The 23133-nt window shown below is 40.5% G+C and overlaps 2 protein-coding genes across 22 annotated transcripts in view; one reads left to right on the plus strand and one right to left on the minus strand.

Moving 5' to 3' along the window:
* R3HDM2 (R3H domain containing 2) overlaps window positions 1-23133 on the minus strand; it is a 148338-nt gene that overhangs the window by 97786 nt on the left and 27419 nt on the right. For 19 of the 21 annotated variants that reach the window (XM_082665725.1, XM_082665729.1, XM_082665723.1 and 16 more), the window contains one exon: window positions 9499-9561. The gene's annotated coding sequence lies outside the window, so the exon portion shown is untranslated. Of the gene's footprint in view, window positions 1-9498; window positions 9567-23133 lie in introns of those variants that run through there. The other 2 variants (XM_082665731.1, XM_082665730.1) reach the window with 1 other exon arrangement.
* On the plus strand, window positions 13770-14333 carry LOC309829985 (putative hydrolase RBBP9; the record flags this gene model as incomplete). The annotated part of the gene is given in 3 exon segments (XM_082666247.1): window positions 13770-13790; window positions 13793-13816; window positions 13818-14333. Coding segments are annotated over 3 exon segments (561 nt in total).

Consider the following 23133-nt stretch of genomic DNA (forward strand, 5'->3'; position numbering starts at 1 on the left):
ACACACACAGGAGTAGATGTAAAACTGGTCAGATATGAATAAACTCTGAAGACTGTACCAATATCAATTTCCTAGTTTTGATATTGTCCTATAATTATACAAGCATTACCACTGGGAGAAAATGGGTGAAAAACACATGGAACATGTGCAGCTTCTTATAAATTATACTTATTTCCTAATGAAAAGTTAAGATAAATGACTGAGAAACAATCAGATTATAGAAATAGTAAAGAAAGATGTTTAGAAAGTTATTATAACTGTATTCCATATATGCAAAAATCTGAAGGAAAAAGTAGGCATGTTAGAAGAAGTAAAAAAATCTCTGATATGTTAGAGATAAAACTACACTATGTAAGACTAACAGCAGATTAAACAGAATACATCAGGGGGAAAAACTAAATAAAATGAACAAATTACCAGTGAACTGTGGAATAATTTCAAATTACCTAATACATGTGTCAGTGGTATCTCCAAAGAAGAGACAGGAAAAAAATATTACAGAAACAATAACTTAAAAGTTTCCAAATTGGAATAAAACTATAAATACACAGATCCAAGAAGCTCAAAGAACAAAACACCTTATTACCAAACTACCTAAAATGAGTAATACAGAGTAAATCTTAAAAGTAGCCAGAGAAGGGGCTTCCCTGGTGGTGCAGTGGTTAAGAGTCTGCCTGCCAATGCAGGCAACCTGGGCTCGAGCCCTGGTCCGGGAAGATCTCACATGCCGTGGAGCAACTAAGCCCGTGCGCCACCACTACTAAGCCTGTGCTCTAGAGCCCACGAGCCACAACTACTGAGCCCACATGCCACAACTACTGAAGCCCGAGCACCTAGAGCTTGTGCTCTGCAACAAGAGAAGCCACCGCAATGAGAAGCCAGCGCACTGCAACAAAGAGTAGCCCCCGCTCGCCGCAACTAGAGAAAATCCGTGTGCAGCAACAAAGACGCAATGCAGCCAAAAATAAACAAATAAAATAAATTAATAATTTAAAAAAAGAAGCCAGAGAAAAAGAACTTATTATCTATAGAGGAACAAAGATGAAGATAACAACAGAATTCTCGCTGGAAACTATTCAAGTCAGAAGACAATGGAGTGGTATCTTAAAGGACTGAAAGAAAAAAAAAACTGTCAACCAAAAATTCTATACTCACAGAAAATATCTTTCAAAAATGAAGGCAAGGGCTTCCCTGGTGGCACAGTGGTTGTCCGCCTGCCAATGCAGGGGACACGGGTTTGTGCCCCGGTCCGGGACGATCCCACATGCCGCAGAGCGGTTGGGCCCGTGAGCCATGGCCGCTGGGCCTGCGCGTCCGGAGCCTGTGCTCCGCAACGGGAGAGGCCACAGCAGTGAAAGGCCCGCGTACCGTAAGAAAAAAAAAAAAAGAAGGCAAAATAAAGTAAATAAAATAAAACTTTTTACTTTATTTTATTTTTTTTTTTTTTTGCGGTACGCGGGCCTCTCACTGTTGTGGCCTCTCCTGTTGCGGAGCACAGGCTCCGGACGCGCAGGCTCAGCGGCCATGGCTCACGGGCCCAGCTGCTCCGCGGCATGTGGGATCTTCCCGGACCGGGGCACGAACCCGTGTCCCCTGCATCGGCAGGCGGACTCTCAACCACTGCGCCACCAGGGAAGCCCAAATAAAACTTTTTTATTTAAAATAAATAAAACTTTTCAGACATACAAAAGCTGAAAGAATTCATCACCAGCACACCTGTACTAGTCCTTCAAGATGAATGAATATGATAACAGATGAAAATCTGGATCTACATAAAGGATTTAAGAGCATAAGTGGTAACAATGTGGGTAAATAGAAAAAACTCTTTCTTCGTTATTTAAATATCTTTTAAAAATACTCAACTATTCAAAGCAAGAATAATTTAAAATATATTGTACAATTTATATATACAAGTAAATGTATGACCAGGAGGGAAGAAACAGAAGTATAGTATTGTAAAATCTTATACTATACAAGAAGCAATATAACATTTCCTTGAAGCAGAATGTATGGCCCAGGGAAAAATGGCAGTCAACAGAAACTCACTTAGGGAGCCCAAACATTGGATTTAGACAGACTTTTAAAATAAGATCAGCCATTTTAAAAAAGATCAAAAAAGGAAAGAGGGAGGGAGGAAAAAAAATCAAAAAAGATAACTATGACTGAAGTACTAAAGAAAAAGTATGAGAAAAATATCTCATCAAAAATAGAATATTAATAGAAAGACAGAAATTACATAAAGGAGCCACAAATGGAAATTCTGGAGTTGGAAACTACAATAATGGAAATGAAAAACATCAGTAGAGAGTCCAACACAAGACCTGAGCAGGAAGAAGGAATAATCAACAAACTTGAAGCTAGGTCAATTAGGCTAGATCTGTCTGAGGAACAGAAAGAAAAAAGAATAAAGAAAAATAAACAAAGCCTCAGAACAAAGCCTAACAATTCATATTGGAATTGACAGGACAGAAAGGGAAAGAAAGGATATTTAATGAAATAATGGCCAAATTTTTCTCAAACACTAAATCTGCAAATCCAGGAAGCTCATCAAAAACCATGGAGGTCAGAAGGCAATGGGAAGATTTATTCAAAGTGCTGAAAGAAAAAGACTATCAACCAAGAATTCTATCTCCAGCAAAACTATCCTTCAAAAACAAAGGAGAAATTAAGACATTCCAAGATAAAAATGAAAGAACTCATCACTAGCAGATCTAGTCTATAAGAAATACTAAAGAGAGTCACTCAGGCTGAAATAAAAGGACTCTAAGGCAGTATCTCAAATCCAAACAAAAAAATTAAAAGTACTGGTAAAAGCAACTATATAGGTAAATGTAAAAGATAGTATAAATAAATGTTTTGTTTGTAACTTTTTTTGTTTATCTGATTTAAAAGACAACTAAATAAAGCTATGATTATAAACCTGTGTTGATGGGCACACAATGTAAAAAGATGTAATTTGTACGTAATAGAACAAAAGAGAGAAGAGGGAACAGAGCTATACAGGCACAAAGTTTTGCACACAACTGTAACTGAATTGGTATTAAATTAAACTACATTGTTATAAATTAAGATGTCAATTGTAATCCCCAGGACCACTAAGGAAATAACTCAATTTCATAAAAGGAATCTGCAAAAGCCCATAAATAACATCCTACTTAAAGACTGAATGCATTTATCCTAAGTTCAGTAACAAGACAAAGACATAAACTTTTGCACTGGAGATTCTAGCTAAGGCAATGAAGCACTAAGAAGAAAGAAAAGGCATCCAGACTGGAAAAGAAAAAGTAAAAAAGATCTCTATTTGCAGATGACAAGATCTTGTATCTAGACAATCCTAAGGAATCCACTAAAAACTAATAAACAAGTTCAACAAGGTTGCAAGATACAAGGTCAATATACAAAAATTGATTGTATTTCTATACACAAGCAATGAACAACTCAAAAGTGATGTTAAGGGGGGAAAAATTTACAATAGTAACAAAAATAATAGTTATAAATTTAACAAAAGAAGTGTAATGGGGTAGGGTTAAAAAATGTAACTTGTATATTGAAAATCACAAACTATTATTGATAGAAATGAAATAATATCTAAATAAGAGTAAATCCATCCTATGTGCATCAATTGGAAGACTTATTGCTAAGATGGTAACACTCTCAAAACTGATCTACAGATTCAAAGTAATCCCTATCAAAATCCCGGCTGGCTTTTTTTTTTGCATAAAATGACAAACTGATCCTAAAATTCACATGGAAATGCAAGGGACCTAGAATAAACAACATAATCTTAAAAAAGAACAACAAAATTGGAGGACTCACATTTCCCGAGTTCAACTAAACTACACAAAACTATAGTAATCAAAACAGTATTGTAGTGGAATAGCATTGAAAGTCCAGAAATAAATCCTTACATTTATGGTCAACTGATTTTTGACAAGGGTGCCAAGACAATCAAATAGGCCAAAGACAGTCTTTTCAACATGCAGTAATGAGACAAGTGGATATTTATACATAAAAGAAAAAGTTGGAACCATACCTCACACCATACACAAAAATTAACTCAAAATGGATCATAGACCTATGTAAGATCTAAAACCATAAAACTCTTAAATAAAAAAATAGATCAAGTGGACTTAATCAAATTTAAAACTTTTGTCTGTAAACAACACCATCAAAAAAGTGAAAAAACAACCCATGGAAGAAATATTTGCAAAGCATACATCTGATAAGGAACTTGTACCCAGAACTCTTACAACTCAATAATAAAAAGATAAGTTATCCAACTTTTTAAAAGGCAAAGGATTTAAATATACATTTTTCCAAAAAAGATATACAAATTGCCAATTTGTACGTGAAAAGATGCTCAACATCACTAGTCACCAGGAAAATGCAAATCAAAACCATAATGAGATACTATTTCACATCCACTAGGATGGCTGGACTCAAAAAGACAGACAATAAGACGTTTGATGATGATAGACAAATTGGTGCTCTCAAACACTGTCGGTGGGAATGTAAAATCATGCAACCACTTTGAAAGCAGTTTGACAGTTCCTCAGAAAGTTAAACATAGTTACCATATGATCCAGCAATTAGACTTCTAGGTTTATAGCCAAGAGAAATGAAAACATATTTCCACACAAAAACTTGTACATAATTGTTTGTAGCAGCATTATTCACAGTACCCCAAAGTGGAAACAACCTAAAAGTCCACTAACTGACGAATCGATAAACAAAATGATATATCCACCACACAACAGAATATTATTCAGCCATAAAAAAGAACAAAGTACTGGGAGTTGCCTGGTGGCCTAGTGGTCAGGATTCCAGGTTTTCACTGTCATGGCCCAGGTTCAATTCCTGGAGGGGGAACTGAGATCCTGCAAGCCACTTGGCGCACCCAAAAAGAAGAACAAAGTACTAATACATGCTAAAACTTGGATGAACCATGAAAACATTATGCTAAATGAAAGAAGCCAGTCACAAAAGTTCACATATTGTCCGATTCCTTTTATATTATATATCCAGACTAGGCAAATCCATAGAGACAGAAAGCAGATTAGAAGTTACCAAGGGATGGGGGAAAGAGAGAATGGGGAATGATTAGTTAATGGACATGGGGTGGTTTATGGAATAATGAAAAAGTTTTGGATCTAGAAAGTGCTAGTGATTGCAGAACACTGTAAGTATACTAAATACTAATGAACTGTACACTTTAAAATTGTTAATTGTATGCTACGTGAATTCACGTCAAAAAAAAAGAAAAAAAATAAAGAAAGAAATTAACTTGGAGGGAAAAATAAAGTATATGTCCATACAAAGATTTGTACACAAATATTCATAGCGTAACTTTATCTGTAACTGCCGAAAACCGGAATAAACCCAAACGTCCATCAGTAAGTGAATGAATGAACAAATTGTGTTATAGCTATACAAAAGATCACTACTCAGCAATAAAAAGGAATGAACTATTGATACATGCAACAACACAGATGAATCTCAAAATAATTAGCTTGATAAAAAAAGCCAAATCAAAAATAAGTAAACATGAGAGTATACACTTTATGATTCCCTTTATATAAAATTCTAGACAATGCAAACTATTCTATAGTGATAGAAAATTGATCAGTGGTTGCCAGGAGACCACAGAGGTTGGGAGAAGGATAACAAATGGGGATAAGAAAACTTGTGGAGATGATAAATATGTTCATTATGTCTTTTTTTTTTTTTTTTTTGTATTCCATTGTTTATACCAAGGAATGAGTGAGAAATCCATCCAGGGAATAGTTTCAGAGAGCAAGGATTCATAGTTTTTCATCTTGAGCTGATAACACTTCGTCAGTCTTCCACCTGGCTACATACCCCAGGGTAGAAAAACCAACATGTGTCTCCAGCATACGTCTTGCCCTTTTCTTCCCAGGAAAAAACAAGGTTTAAGTGTGGATTTAAGGCTCCTCCCCAACCTGAGCGCTCTCTGATCACTGACCTCAGTCGTTCCCTAACTGGCTAAATCCCAAGATTGCTTCTAAGGATTGCTGCAAAATACTCAGGCTTCTTCCCAGACCCACCATCTCAGAATGCTGGGCACGGAGCCCAAGACTTGCTTATTCAACAAGCCCTACAGGTGAGGCTGGTGCACAGCCATGTGGGAATCCTGGTCTACGTTCTTGCTACTAAATGTGATCTGAAAGTCCGCAGAATCAGCACCAACCTTGTTTTAATACAGAATCCCATGCCCTACTACAGACCTTCTGAATCTTACCAAGATGTCCCGATGATTCTTATGCAAATTAAAGTTTAGGACTCCCTGGTCTCTGTGCTGTCTAGACGCAGTGCCAAAACTCTGCAGTCTGCTCAGGTGTGTGGTCTGATCAGATCACGTAGCACTGGGACTTCCAGGGGTTAATCCTTGTTCCTTTCCAGTTTTTGGTTCTTTGGAAAAGATGGAAAGAATAATCCAGGAAACAGCCCTTTAGGACTGGTGAAAGAGAACATCACATCCCTGGGCACTGTCGCTGCCTGAGTGCTTCTTCCACCAGATCACAGCTCCAGCCACCACAGCTCCAGTGACCACCAAGAGAACCAGACCAACAATGATGCCATGAGGACGGTGGGCTGAAGAGGTTCGGCCTCACTCTGGTTGTAGTAGCCGCACAGGGTGTTCAGGTTCACTCGGAAAGTCTGTGCGTGGTGCTTGTAGATCCGCGGGTTCCGATCCCAATACTCCGGCCCCTTCTGCTCCACCCATGGCGCCCACGGCTCCATCCTCGGATTCGGGGCGTCGCTGTCGAACCGCACGAAATGCGTGTCGTCCACGTAGCCGACAGAGATGAAGGGGGGCTCCCTGCGGCCAGGCTGAGACACCCAGTGTAGAAATTCCTCAGGGAGTGGGAGCCTGGGGGCAGGGAGGGGTGAGACTCGGCCCGACACTCGGCCCGACTCTCCTCCCGGAGTGGGTCTGGGTCCCAGGTGTTGGGGCCGGGAGGGGGGAGGGGGCGAGGGGCTTGTGAGACCTTCATTATGTCTTGATTGGGGCAACAGTTTTACAGTGAACACATGTCAAAACTTAACAAAGTGTACGTTTTAATATGTACAGTTTACTGTATGTCAATTATTAAAAGCCTCAATTAAGCTCTTTTTTGAAAAATATGATAGGGCAATGTACGCATGCTGGCAACTCAATAATTGATAAGGTAGTAATAAAGCGGTTTTACTTTACCTTGCTGAGTGTACAGGCAACTCTTGGCAACATTAAACATGGAGAACCACTCAAAGTAGCATATAAATTTGAATTTTTGTAAACTTAAAAATACTCCCATGACTTCCCTGGTGGTGCAGTGGTTAAGAATCTGCCTGCCAATGCAAGGGACACAGGTTCGATCCCTGGTCCGGGAAGATCCCACATGCCGCAGAATGACTAAGCCTGTGCACCACAACTATTGAGCCTGTGCTCTAGAGCCCACGGGACACAACTACTGAGCCCACTTGCCACAGTTACTGAAGCCTGCGTGCCTAGAGCCTGTGCTCCACAACAAGAGAAGCCACCGCAATGAGAAGCCCACACACCGCAAGGAAGAGTAGCCCCTGCTCGCTGAACCTAAAGAAAAGCCCATGTGCAGCAACGAAGACCCAACGCAGTCAGAAATAATAAATAAATTTTTAAAAATTAAACAAAAATACTTCCAAGGGGGACTTCCCTGGGGTCCAGTAGTTAAGAATTCGCCTTCCAATGCAGGGGACATGGGTTCGATCCCTGGTCAGGGAACTAAGATCCCATATGCCACGGGGCAACTAAGGCTACGCACCACAACTACTGAGCCCACGCGCTGTGCAGCCTGCACACCACAGCTAGACAGAAGCCCGCACGCTGCAACGAAGAGCCTGCACGCTGCAACTAAGACCCAATGCAGCCAAATAAATAAATAAATAAAATGAAAAAAAAAGAAACTTCCATTAACCTACAGTATAATTTCAGAGATGCTCAATCTTCATTTTTGACTGATTTTCAGTCGGTACTGCTAGACACCCTGCCAGTTCCGGCAAGTACTACAATTAATGTAATCTGTAAACAAGCATTTAGATACACCAAAAAAGCTCCTACAAGAAACCCTAATAAGGTTCCTTAAACGTGAAAACACTTGTAAATAGTATCTCAAGCGTGATGAAATCAACAAAAAACCCTCTATTATCTATATTAATCACCTCTTAAGAATTCCCCAATTATAGATATCTACCTTTTGTAGATATTTACTCAAAAAATATAAACTACTGCAAAACTTTTTATCTACTTTCTAAAAGGTTCAAAAAACTTTAAGGTTAAAAACCCTAAGCTGGGGCTTCCCTCGTGGCGCAGTGGTTAAGAATCTGCCTGCCAATGCACGGGACATGGGTTCGAGCCCTGGTCTGGGAAGATCCCACACGCTGCAGAGCAACTAAGCCCATGCACCACAACTACTGAGCCTGCACTCTAGAGCCCGCGAGCCACAACTACTGAGCCCACATGGCACAACTACTGAAGCCCACTCACCTAGAGCCCGCGCTCTGCAACAAAAGAAGCCACTGCAATGAGAAGCCCGCACACCGCAACGAAGAGTAGCCCCCGCTCGCCGCAACTAGAGAAAGCCCGCGCACAGCAACAAAGACCTAACACAGCCAAAAATAAATAAAATTAAAAAAAAAAAACCCTAAGCTGAATTCTTCTTTACCAAAAGATATTTCCACTGTTTTAAAGACAAACTAAAAGGACTTGCCTGGTGGTGCAGTGGTTAAGAATCCTCCTGCCAATGCAGGGGACAAGGGTTCGATCCCTGGTCCGGGAGGATCCCACATGCTGTGGAGCAGCTAAGCCCATGCGCCACAACTACTGAGCCTGTGCTCTAGAGCCCGCGCGCCATAACTACTGAGCCCACGTGCCACAACTACTGAAGCCTGCACGCTCTAGGGCCCGCCTGCCGCAACTACTGAGCCCATGTGCTGCAACTACTGAAGCCCACATGCCTAGAGCCCGTGCTCCGCAATGAGAAGGCACCACAATGAGAAGCCCGCCACACCACAACGAAGAGTAGCCCCTGCTCACCGCAACTAGAGAAAGCCCATGTACAACAATGAAGACCCAACACAGCCCCCAAAAAAAAAAAAAAAAGACAAACTAAAAGCATGATGTATTCAGCAATGAGGAAAAGTTATGGTAATGAGGGTGAAGTACAGCCAATCAAAACCATTTTACATTCATGATATTTATGCCAGGTAAGAAATGACATCACCTAACCCAAGCTACCATCATCTCTCACTTTGACTATTACAGTAGCCTTTTTCCATTTTCTAATTCAGATGAATTCAATCTTGATATACTGTGAGTCTCAATCTCCTCATCTATTAAATGGGTGCAGTAACACTCCCAACCTTATGAGATTGTGTGAGGATTAAATGAGATCAAGGGTAAAGCACTTAGTTTGTTGCCTGGCACATAAGAAGTATTCCATAAATGTTACCTATTATTACCTGAATAAATGTTCAGCCTCCATGAGTCCAGTGCTGGAATGACGTCACATATAAGTAACACGTCTAACCTCCAAAAAAAAAAAAAAAAAAGAACAGGTAAGTTAAAAGCAATTTCAATCTTAATATATTGAGACTCTCAAAGAAAATAAAAAGAGATCTATTTCAAATCAGCTTCTTAATATCTTCTTTCCCAATTCCTTTTGCTCACAATATTTCTTATAACCCTACATCTTGTGCTGAACCCTCTATATCCATCCCTACTCTCAATTCACAATAAAACACTATTCATTTGGCTCTTTTCCCCTCTGTTGATCCCCTCTACTTATAAGCAGTTCCCGGTCCACTTTCTAATACAAACAAATCATCCAGTCTTACTCCTTGAAATTCTTCAGCTGTTTTTTACCCATTATTCTTCCACACAAGACAAATCTAGAAACTGAGCTAGCAGATCTAGAATATCTCTTCGTAGGTACAAAGCAAAAGTCGAGAGGCCAGAGACTTATTTCTACTCATAGAAGAAAATTCTGTATCACAAACACATAATTTAATATCTCCTCACTCCAACTGCAATATTTATTATTATTGCTCTTACGGGACTCTGAGGGCTGGCTGCTGCTTAATCCACTTCAGCAACCCAGAGTGCTACCACTGGAACCCTTAATATGCGCAAGTCAGCCTGTGTTCTTGGAAGGCCTCAAAAACCTAAGCTTCACTACGTTCTACACAGTGAGGAGTATCCCTAACTTATAATTTTGTCTTATAACTCTATCCTGTGGATATCACATCAGAAGTCCACCTTCCCAATATCTTAAACAGATTTCTATGAAAAAGCTCTTCTAGATTTTTTATGGCCCCTTCCTCTCAGGGTTTTGGCATTAGAGACATATGGTAGTTTGGTTACGATTGGGAGGCATGACCAAAGGATATTGCCCTTCCCCTTTTCACTGCCAATCTTGGTCCTGAAACATGGCTGCATGGTGAATTTTTTCCCCAGGAAATGCCTTGTTCTCCCTCATGCAAAGAAATTACTGGCTGGGCTGCCTTTCCCTACAGGCCCTCAAGTCATGCCCAGATGTGTGGGATTTTTAAGCGAGCAAAGTAGGTTCAGGCTGAGAGCCTTGCCACACCAAAAAGTCACTCTCCAGCTCTGAGTCAGAGAATCAAGAACAATGTAATTCAAAGCACACACTAGTACTTATTGCTATAATGGTTTTCTTGCCCTATCTGCAATCTTATCAAAATTAAAAGTGAAATGCTTTCTGAAAGAAGTTGAATTCCCTTCTGCCGTCCATCCTCTTTTACCTCCATATAATTGCAGTTTTTTAATGAAATGCAATAGCCTCTTAACTAATCATTCTACTTCTGCTCTAGGCACTCTGCTATCTGTTCTCCCCAGAGAATCAACAGTGATTCCCCCCCCCCCCCCCGTACGTGGGCCTCTGACTGTTGCGGCCTCTCCCGCTGCGGAGCACAGGCTCCGGACACGCAGGCCCAGCGGCCACGGCTCACGGGCCCAGCCGCTCCGCGGCACGTGGGATCCTCCCGGACCAGGACACGAACCCGTGTCTCCTGCATCGGCAGGCGGACTCCCAACCACTGCGCCACCAGGGAAGCCCAATTTTTTAATTGAAGTATAGTCGATTTACAATGTTATGTTATGAGTGATCTTTTTAACATGTAATTCCGATCACTTAGCTTCCTTTCTCAACCAGCTTCCTTCCACCAGTGGCTTCCATCATCCCAAGCAAGGTCTATAGAGCCTTATAAAATCTGGCCCCTGCCTACTCTTGAACATCCCAAACCACATACTTCCCACAAGTCCTTTGTGTTTGTTTTTCCTCCTGCCCAGAACAGTTGTCTTTCATCAGGAAATGCTGGTTCTGCCTCCCTTCAATTAAGAGTTCATATGTCACTATGAAGAGGTCTGACCAACCAATGCGAAGTATCCCCTTCTCCCTTACTCTCAAATCACATCATCATATCAATTTTCTTCATAGCACTACACTCTATAATTATCTTATTTATTTATTTGAAAATTGTCTATCTTCTCAAGCAAGAATGTAAGCTCTTTGAGGGCAGAAATCTTATGTGTCTTGTTCATATGTGCCTCCAATGCCAAATAGTGTCTGACACATAGTAAGCACTGTAACAGTTTTCTAATTGTTTGCTTCATTTACAAAGCCAAGTAATACCTCTAAGGTGTTACGTTTTTAAAAACTTATTTCTAGGGCTTCCCTGGTGGCACAGTGGTTGAGGGTCCGCCTGCCGATGCAGGGGACACAGGTTCGTGCCCCGGTCTGGGAAGATCCCACATGCCGCGGAGCTGAGCCTGCGCGTCCAGAGCCTGTGCTCCGCAACGGGAGAGGCCACAACAGTGAGAGGCCCGCGTACGGCAAAAACAAAAAAAAACCAAACTTATTTCTAGGGACTTCCCTGGTGGTGCAGTGGTTAAGAATCCACCTACCAACGTAGGGGACAAGGGTTCAATCCCTGGCCCGGAAAGATCCCACATGCCGCGGAGCAACTAAGCCCGTGCACCACAACTACTGAGCCTGCGCCCTAGAGCCCATGAGCCACAACTGCTGAGCCCGTGTGCTGCAACTACTGAAGCCCGCGTGCCTAGAGGCCATGCTCCGCAACAAGAGAAGTCACCGCAATGAGAAGCCCCCACACCACAACAAAGAGTAGCCCCCGCTCTCTGAAACTAGAGAAAGCCTGCATGCAGCAACGAAGACCCAACGCAGCCAAAAAAACAAACAAACAAAAAAAACCCAAAAAACTTATTTCTACAGCCAATAAAATGGCCAGGCTTCAAAACCCTATGTTCTCTTCCTCATTCTAACAATCTGCCTTGTATTCTCAGAAAGCTCCCTTCCTTTCTCTGAAGGTAAAATTTGCCCTCAGAAAATTAAGATGGCAATCTTATCTGGCAACACTTCTCTAGGTCTGTGGGTTTCAGATCCAATGTTCTCAGGCAGGAGCAATTACCAGAACTCTGGCTACTAGTATTGCACTGAGGAGTGCCTCACGTACCAGAACCACCAGGCTAATCTGACGAAGCTGCAAACACCTGTGAGAGTACCATAGTTAATAAGAGTTCTGTGAGGCACTCCCAACGCCTTAAAGATTACCTCACACGAGTAGGAAGATTTAGTTCAGTCATCTGACTAGTGGCACATTCTACAAAGCCTTAATGACCCTGTCACCAGAAAAACAAATACTTTGTCCTAGCCTTCTAATCAACTGCATTTAGCAACCAATATCCATCTTTTGCAATAAAATGCCACCTCTGAGTTCCTATTCCTATCAAATTATCACTGGTTTGAGCAATAGATAAATCAGAAACTACAGTTAACAAATCTACTTGTCTGGCACCCAAGACAATTAATTAAACTTACTTAGAGACGCAGAATAGCCTCAGGTCACCTGGAGACAAGTTTTAAGATGCTAACAACTGTAACACTTCGGCACATCAAAATGGCTATAATGTGAAAAACGGCCACATGCCACTTCCAATGGTGCACCTATACTGAAAGTGACTTTCCCCCTCCAAAATAAATAATGTTTAAAGTCAGCTGAACGTTGAAGAATGACTCTGACTTTTCTCTAAAATAAGGGCTATGACAGCTACCTTAAGAGAGGCCCAATAAACTCAGGGCAAGGGGCTCATTGTGCTGACGTTGCCACCTCATCTAGGACTTGAGCTGATTCATCCTGATGGGCTGACAGGTCACTAAGATCTGCACCTTGCCCAAGATTCTTATTTACTTCACATATAAAAATACTGTCTACTCAAGAAAACTGCAATCCAGACACCTTCTCCTGATAGGGAGGCTTTCCCTTCCTGACTTCACTGAGCACCCTGGAAAAAAAGTTGTCATTTCAGGCCCACTTTAGTAACTGTGGATGACTAACAAGGCATTGAAGGGCCAGGAAGAGAGCCCATAAAAGGACCAGAACGTTAAGTCTCAGCAATTACAAAAAAAAAAAAGGATTTAAAAAAAAGACCAAAATCTCCTGGAGAAGACACTAATCTCTCCAGCATTAACAGATGTTTGGTACTATTAATGTAATTTGAAAAGCAGTAACAAAGTCAAGACCTGAAAACATCTGGTCCTTGGCCATACCAAGAAATCACAGAAGACATCCTTTAACCAAGTAAGCTGTGTTCTAACATGAATTTCAAGAAGAAAGACAAGGAGAGGCAATTTTTAAAAATCTACAAACTATCCCCTTAATTTAAAAGGAAGGAAGGGAGGTCGGCTGCACTCATGGCGGCGCCCTGCAAGGCAGTGTGATCATCCCTGGGAACGGGGGACGGGGATGTGGCCACCCACGGCTGGTACAGCTGGGTGAAGAGGGGGCTGGAGCAGATACCTGGTTTCCAGTGTTTGGCTAAAAACATGCCTGACCCAATCACAGCTCGAGAGAGCAGCTGGCTGCCCTTCATGCAGACGGGGCTGCACTGTGACGAGGAGACCATCGTTATAGGCCACAGTTCTGGGGCCACTGCAGCCATGAGGTACGCAGAGACCCACCGGGTGTGTGCTATTGTGTTAGTGTCTGAGTACACGTCTGACCTGGGGGATGACAATGAACGGGCAAGCGGATACTTCAGCCGCCCCTGGCAGTGGGAGAAGATCAAAGCCAACTGCCCTCACATTGTGCAGTTTGGCTCCACTGACAATCCTTTCCTTCCTTGGAAGGAACAACAAGAAGTGGCCAACAGGTTGGAAGCCAAATTGTACAGATTCACTGACCATGGCCATTTCCAGAGCACGGAGTTTGATGAACTGGTTAGTGTGGTCAAGTCCATGCTGGAAGTGCCAGGATAGCCAGGGTGGTTACTGCTGTTCTGCGTAACAACATGGGAGTAGGGCAACGATCAGATTATTAACAGATGACAATCATCTATCATCAGATGAACAGCGGGCATGCAAACCACATCAAATTAAGGTCCAAAACACACACAAGTTTCAATGTTCAAACTAAATTACAAACAGTATTTTCATTTTCCATAGAATCTACATCTCCTCCAATTACTCTGACCTAAAACAGTATTTTTCCCATTTGATAAGGGACATGGGACAGCTTAACCACCCTTAACTATCCAAAGTGAATAAGACAGAAACAAAACCCAGGTTTCCTGATCCCTAGTCCAGATTAAAACTAAACAGGTTTCATGTTATGCTGTAGGAGTTGCAGCATAACATGTCCTTAAACATGTTGAGAGAGTGACACACAAGGAGGCTGAGGCAGGGGTCTGCAGGGTCAGGCAGGGATCGGTCTAAGACCAGACTGGCGAGGATTAGGGCGACAGGGAGAACTCCTGCTGGGTCCTGTCTGGATTGTTGCCATGTGGGAATTTGGCAAGGCATTGCCAGTTTTCTGATTTTCAAGGAAAGAAATTCATACACTTTTGTATTTAGGGACCATAATTGTATGTATATATAATCCACATGTACATGAATTACGTTCAGTCCACAGACATATGGGTTATGTTAGCTGGCAACTACAGCGTAAATAAAAAATCTGCAAACATGGCAAGACACAAAGTCCAAGCCATCCATGTGTGACCTCTGCTGTAAGTATTCACTTAGCCAGTGCTTTAGAGCTTGAGAAAAGCCTGAGAAATAGACATGACGTCAAAGGATGAAATCATGGGAACAGTTTGGATTTTGTTATAGTCTTAAATATTTTAAAAAATGATCTTTCCATATGTCAAATTTTGTTCTGTCAAGTGTTCTACCTTTTAATTTCCATGGTCCTTTAGATCTCTTTCAGCATGATTCCATGATTTTTCTTCTAATCATACTCCCCCAAAAACACCCTTTTCATTTTCCAACATTTTTTGGCTATTATGATCCCCAAGTAACATCTCAAAACAATTTCCAGTAAATTCACACCTGATATTTCCTGCAATAATGTGAATTCCCACACTGTTCATACCTAATGAAAATTCAAAGCCATCATTTGAACCTGAAAAGGCTTTTGATTTCTAAATGTGCTCAAAAAATGTCAGGAGAGATTCTCTAAATTTTTAGCAGCAATTACCTTAGGGGATGGGAATTTTGGTAGTTATGGTGTGGTGGACGTCTCCTTTTTACATTATACACCTGGGGATTATTTGAGTTTGTGCACTGTCTTACTTTTATAATTAAAAATAAAGATTAAAAACAGTTTATTTGACAAGTTAGTGAAAAGCAAAGTAGATAAATCAATTGAATACTTTGCTTAGAGAAGCTGTTTAGCACTGATTTCACAAGCCTATAATCAAAGCTTGATTCTATTTGAATTATTTGGAAGTAGTCATTGTTCTACGTATTCTCTGCCTTGTTTTCTGAAGTCCTTTCTTAAAAAAATTTAGAAACTTATACAAATAACATTTCATAATACCTTATTGTCCTCTTCCTCTGTAGAAAAAACCAAATATATACAATTGAGAAATAAAAAATAAAAATAAATAAATAAAAGGAAGGAAGGGAGAGAGGGGAGGGAAGGAGGGAGAAAGAGAGAAACAAGGAGAGAGAAAGAAGAAAGGAACAAGGAAGCGTAGTGCCCAGTGTTGTAGATTAAACATGGCCACAGATTATTTGCAGCAATTCCCATCAAGAAGTGGAGCTGGGACTTTCCTGGTGGTCCAGTGGCTAAGACTCCACGCTCCCAATGCAGGGGAACCGGGTTCGATCCCTGGTCAGGGAATTAGATCCCACATGCCACAACTAAAAGATCCCACATGCCGCAAAGACGGTCCCTCAAGGGCAATGAAGATCCCGTGTGCCGCGAGTAAGACCCGGGGCAGCCAAATAAATATTAAAAAAAAAAAAAAAAGAAGTGGAGCTCATTTCCCCTCGTTGTCTCAAAGACAATGCTGAGCAAAAAAAGACACAAAGCATATCACTATATTCTATTAATATGAAATTCAAAAACAGATAAAACTAACGTATGGGAATAGAAGTTAGAACAGTGATTATCTTTTTTTAAAATTAATTAATTTATTATTATTTTTTTGGGGGGGCTGTGTTGGGTCTTCGTTGCTGTGCACGGGCTTTCTCTAGTTGCTGCGAGCAGGGGCTACTCTTTGTTGCGGTGCGCGGGCTTCTCATTGCAGTGGCTTCTCTTGTTGTGGAGCACGGCCTCTAGGCGTGTGGGCTTCAGTAGTTGTGGCGCATGGGCTCAGTAGTCGTGGCTCACGGGCTTAGCTGCTCCGCAGCATGTGGGATCTTCCCGGACCAGCGCTCAAACCCGCATCCCCTGCACTGGCAGGCAGATTCTTAACCACTGTACCACCAGGGAAGTCCCCAGTGATTATCTTTGAAGTCATTTTTGCAAAAGAGATTCTAGAGCATATTCAGTGTTTCCAGAGAAAACTGTCTATACGAGTATTTGAGGGGACAGCTTATAACTGATACGGTGATGGAAGCAGCTAATTGTGCTCCTGCCCGTCCAGCCAACAGATGCTGCCAAACAGAGGCTTACCTCTACTTTAGGAAGGACATGCTCTAACCCCTGCACTGGTTTGTACAGCCTGGCCCTCTGTGGCTGCATGACCAAGTCAGTGCCTTTAGTTTAGAACCTCATCATTTTCCACTGCACTTACCACAAAACACACTGTGACAAGGGTGATCTTTGAAAAATACAAATGTGACAGCATCACTCTCCCACACCCATACCATACATACACACCCCTCTTCCTCCTTAAAATCCTTCAAAGACTCCCCAGTGCCTATAAATTCTGCACTCCCTATCAGGGTACTTAAGTTCGTTTATAATCTAGTCCCTGACTACCTTTTTTTTTCTCTCTCTCTCTCTCTATATATATATATCCTGAGTTCCATAACGAATTACTTATAGTTGAACTGTAAAGCACCTCATCTCAGTATGTTTGGGTATACAGTTGACCCTTGAACAATGAGGAGGTTAAGGACGCCAACGCTCCCCACAGTTGAAAATCCGAGTATAACTTATAATCAGCCCTCAGTACCCGCAGTCCCCCCTGTATCTGGGATTCTATAGATTTGACCAACCACAGATCATGTAACACTGTAGTATTTACTATTGAAAAACCTCCATGTTGTTCAAGGCTCAACTATGTAATGCATCCTCTATCTAAAACAGCAGTTCTCAAAATGTGATACCAGGAGGTCTATGAGGTGAAAGTGTTTTCATAATAACAAGATGTTATTTGCCTTTTCCACAACGGTGATAAAAGCAATATAGGTATAACTGCTAGTGCCTTAGCATAAATCAAGGCAGGGGCATCAAACTATACTAGTAATATCATCTTCTCCACCACTCCAAATTTGGAGTTTAAAAAGGAAAAGATAAATTTTACTTGTGAATATCCTTGATAAACCAGTAAAATTCAATAATTTTATTAAATTTCCAACTTTGAGTATGTCTTTTTAATATTCTAAGTGTCAAAATGGGAAGTAAGTATAAAGCACTTCTCCCGCTTTATAATAATCATACAATAACTGTCTCAAGGAAAAGCAACTGAGCTACAAGCTGAACTAGCTGCTTTTTTCATGGAATACTATTATTTCTTTTTTTTTAATTAATTTTTATCGGAGTATGGTTGTTTACAATGTTGTGTTACAATTATTTCTTTTTTTTTTTTTTTTTTTGCGGTACGCGGGCCTCTCACTGTTGTGGCCTCTCCTGTTGCAGAGCACAGGCTCCGGACGCACAGGCTCAGCGGCCATGGCTCACGGGCCCAGCCGCTCCGCGGCATGTGGGATCTTCCCAGACCGGGGCACGAACCCGTGTCCCCTGAATCGGCAGGCAGACTCTCAACCACTGCGCCACCAGGGAAGCCCTATTATTTCTTAAGTAAACAACTGACAGGCAAACTATGGTTATTCAGACTTGAGTATGTACAATATTTTCATGAAAAGGAACAAAGTGAGCCTATGACTTCAAAGAAAACAAATGAAAGTATTTGTTGCAAATGATAAAATTCAAACTTTAGCTAAAGTCAGAATTTTGAAAACATGTATCCCCTATGAGCTTGATGGCTTCTCAATACTTTAAGACTTTCCTGATGAAATGGTAGTGGTATTAATGAATGTGATTTTTAAAAACTGTATAATTAACTCTATCAAACACTTGGAAGATCTGAATAACCAAATGAGACAATATTTTCCAACTGATTAATTTATGATGTTTCAAAATCATACATGGGTAAAAGATCCATTCAACATACTAGACAAACGAATTTTAATGTCATCAAGTACAAAAGCTCATTAATATAGTTTCATATTAATGAAACCATACAACTAACCTACACTGCAACTAACCTTTAAGAAACTACCACTTATTGAGTTTGGGTATAATATCAAAGAATACCCACAATTACCTAAAGAAGATATTAAAATACTTCTGTCTTTTTCAACTACATATATCCAAGCCTGGATTTTCTTCATATACTTCAACCAAAATGACATACTGCAACAGACTGAATGCAGATGGAGATACAAGAATACAGCTATCTTCCAATAAGCTAGACATCAGAGACTTGTAAAAATATAAAACAATGTCCCTCCTTCTTCTCACTAAATCTTTTCTGTTTTAAAAATTAGTTTTTTCGGGCTTCCCTGGTGGCGCAGTGGTTGAGAGTCCACCTGCCGATGCAGGGGACACGGGTTCGTGCCCCGGTCCGGGAAGATCCCACATGCCGCGGAGCGACTGGGCCCGTGAGCCATGGCCGCTGAGCCTGCGCGTCCAGAGCCTGTGAGGCCACAACAGTAAGAGGGCTGCGTACCGCAAAAAAAAAAAAAAAATGCTGGAGAGGGTGTGGAGAAAAGGAAATCCTTCTATCCTATTGGTGGGAATGTAAATTGGTACAGCCACTACAGAAAACAGTATAGAGTTTCCTCATAAAACTAAAAATAGAGTTGCATTATGATCTAGCAATTCCATTCCTGGGCATATACCTGGAAAAAACTATAATCCAAAAATATACATGCACCCCTATATTCATAGCAGCATCATTTACAATAGTCAAGACATGGAAACAACTTAAATGTCCACTGACAGATGAATGGATAAAGAAGATGTGGCATACATACACACACACACACACACACACACACACACACACACACACACACACAAATGGAATACTACTCAGCCATAAAAAAGAATGAAAAAAATGCCCTTTGCAGCAATGTAGATGGACCTAGAGATTATCGTACTAAGTGAAGTACAAATACCGTAAGATATCACTGGTATGTGGAATCTAAAATATGACACAATGAACTTATCTACAAAACAGAAAAAGACTCATAGAGAACAAACTTGTTGTTGCCAAGGTGGAGGAGAGATGGACTGGGAGCCTGGGATTAACAGATGCAAACTATTATATAAAGAATGGATCAACAACAGGGTCCTAGTGTACAGTACAGGGAACTCTATTCAATATCCTGTAATAAACCATAATAGAAAAGAATATGAAAAAGTATATATGTGTGTGTGTATATAACTGAGTCACTTCGCTGTACAGCAGAAATTAACACAACATTGTAAATCAACTATACTTCAATAAATTTTTTTACAAATTAGTTTTTTTAGGACTTCCCTGGTGGTCCAGTGGTAAACAGTCCACCTTCCAATGCAGGGGATGTGGGTTCAATCCCTGGCTGGGGAACTAGGATCCCACATGCCACAGGGCAACTAAGCCTGTGTGCCACAACTACTGAGCTCGCAAGCCTCAACTAGAGAACCTATGTGCCACAAACTATTAGTGCCCACGTGCTCTGGAACCCACGCACCACAACTACAGAGCCCATGTGCCCTGGAGCCTGTGTGCCACAACTAGAAAAGAGAAGACCTGCATGCCACAACTACAGAGAAGCCCACGTGCTGCAATGAAAAGATCCTACATGCCTCAACAAAGATCCCACGTACCACAACTAAGACCCGACACAGCCATAAATAAATAAGAAATAACAGAACTATTAAAAACTTAGTTTTTTCAGTAAAAAGTACATTATAAAAAATTGCGGGGGCTCCCTTGGTGGTTCAGTGGTTGAGAGTCCGCCTGCCGATGCAGGGGACATCGGTTCGTGCCCCAGACCGGGAAGATCCCACATGCCGCGGAGCGGCTAGGCCCGTGAGCCATGGCCGCTGAGCCTGCGCGTCCGGAGCCTGTGCTCTGCAATAGGAGAGGCCACAACAGTGAGAGGCCCGCATACCGCAAAAAAAAAAAAAAAAAAAAAAATTGGTCAGAAGAACTGAATAGGCAATTTTCCAAAGAGGAAATGTAAATGGCCAACAGGCACATGAAAAGATGCTCAACAGCGCTAGTCATCAGAGAAATTAAAATCAAAACCACAATGAGATATCACCTCACACCTGTCAAAATGGCTATCATCAAAAAGAACACAAATAACAAATGTTGGCAAGGATGTGGAGAAAAGGGAACCCTTGTACATTGTTGCTGGGAATGTAAATTGGTGTAGCCACTGTGGAAAAACAGTATGGAGGTTCCTCAAAAAACTAAAAACAGAACTACCATATGACCCAGCTATTCCACTCCTGGGTACACATACAGAAAAAACAAAAACACTAATTTGAAAAGATACATGCACCCCAATGTTCATAGCAGCATTTTACAACTGCCAAGACATGGGAGCAACCTAAGTGTCCATCAAATGATGAATGGATAAAGTGTGTCTGTGTGAATGTATATATATATACACACACACACGCACACACACACAATGGAATACTACTCAGACATAAAAAAGAACAAAAATTTGCCATTTGCAGCAAAGTGGATGGACTTGGAGGGCATTATGCTAAGTGAAATAAGTCAGACAAAAAAAGAATGGCAAATACTGTATTAAATCACTTATATGTGGAACCTAAAAAATACAACAAACTAGTGCACATAAAAAAGAAGCAGACTCACAGATATAGAGAACAAACCAGTGGTTACCAGTAGGGGGGATGGGGGTGGGCAAGAGCAGGCAATATAGGGGTGGGAGAGCAGGAGGTAGGAACTATTGGGTGTAAGATACGCTACAAGGACGTATCGTACAATACAGAGAATACAGCCAATATTTTGTAGTAACTGTAAATGGAGTGTAACCTTTAAAAAATGTATAAAAAATTAGTGTGTTATATATACTAATATGTAAGGAGTTTATTATTTTTAATAAACATTTAAATATTTTCTTAGTTTTAATTTCTAACACAGTAAATACTGGCAAATATAACCCCACATAAATAAAAGTTCTTTAGAGTCTGTAATAACTTTTTGAAGAGTTAAAAGGTCAGACACCCAAAATTTGAGAACTACTCATCTAGAATTTCCCCTGCCCCATTTGTCCTTCAAGGCTCTGCTCCTCCAGAAAGCCTTCCCTGAGAGTTTAGGTAAAGTTAATCTGCTACAGTTGCTTACAGTGGAACACAAAAGACTGTACTGGTTCATAGGCACTCAGTTAACTGTTGAATGAACAAGGCTAGGCTGAGTGCACCTGCTGCCAAATATACATGTACGAAAACATTTCAAAGTTGTTATTTTGTATATATCCACCACGACTAAAACCTCACTCTCAAATCTTGAAACAACTGCTGGTGGAAATGTAAACTTCATATATCTTTGGAAGGCATTTTTACAATGTCTATAAAAATTCCAAAGTATACACCTTTAGAAAATTATCTTACTGATATTACAAATATGCAAAATGACATATGTACAAGGTTATTCATGCTGCACTATTTGTAACTGAGAAAAAATCAAAATGCCCTTTAATAGAAGAATGATAAACAATACATACATAGCCCATATTATACTGTACAGACATAAACAAGAATAAGGAAATTCAACTTACAACAACACATATAACTTGATGTATGTGTAAGAAAAGAGTAAGACAGAACCATTTCTGTAAAAAGGAAGAAAAGAAGATACATACATATTTACATGTATGTGTATATTTTATGCTTATAAGCACACAGGATGCACAAAAACTGGTAATACTAGTTGCCCCTGGAATGAGGAACTGACTGGTTTTCATTGTAGGAACAAGAAGAAAACTTCACTCTACTTTTTTCTATACTTAGAATTTTGTACCATGTAAATGTGACACCAATCCAAAAAGTAAATCTAAAAATATGTAAGAATCTTCATTTCACATAAAGAATAACTTCTCATCTTTCTTTTTCTAGCCTCAAAAAAGTCAATCCCCAATTTTTAAAATTTTTTTTAAATTTATTTTATTCAAGTGTAGTTGATTTACATTGTTTTGTTAATTTCTGTTGTACAGCAAAGTGATTCAGTTATATACATACAATACATTCTGTTTTTTTATTATTTACCTTTATTATTATAATTATTTTTTACAATACATTCTTTTTCATATTCTTTTCCATTATGGTTTATTGCAAGATATTAAATATAGTTCCCTGTGCTATACAGTAGGACCTTGCTGTTTATCCATCCTATATATAACAGTTTGCATCTGCTAATCCCAAACTCCCAATCCATCCCTCCCCCTGGCCCTTGGCAACCACAAGTCTGTTCTCTATGTCTATGAGTCTATTTCTGTCCTGTAGATAGGTTCATTTGTGCCATATTTTAGATTCCACATATAAGTGATATCATATGGTATTTGTCTTTCCCTTTCT

This window comes from Grampus griseus, assembly GCF_964374135.1.
Source record: "Grampus griseus genome assembly, chromosome: 11".
NCBI classification, from domain to species: domain Eukaryota; kingdom Metazoa; phylum Chordata; class Mammalia; order Artiodactyla; family Delphinidae; genus Grampus; species Grampus griseus.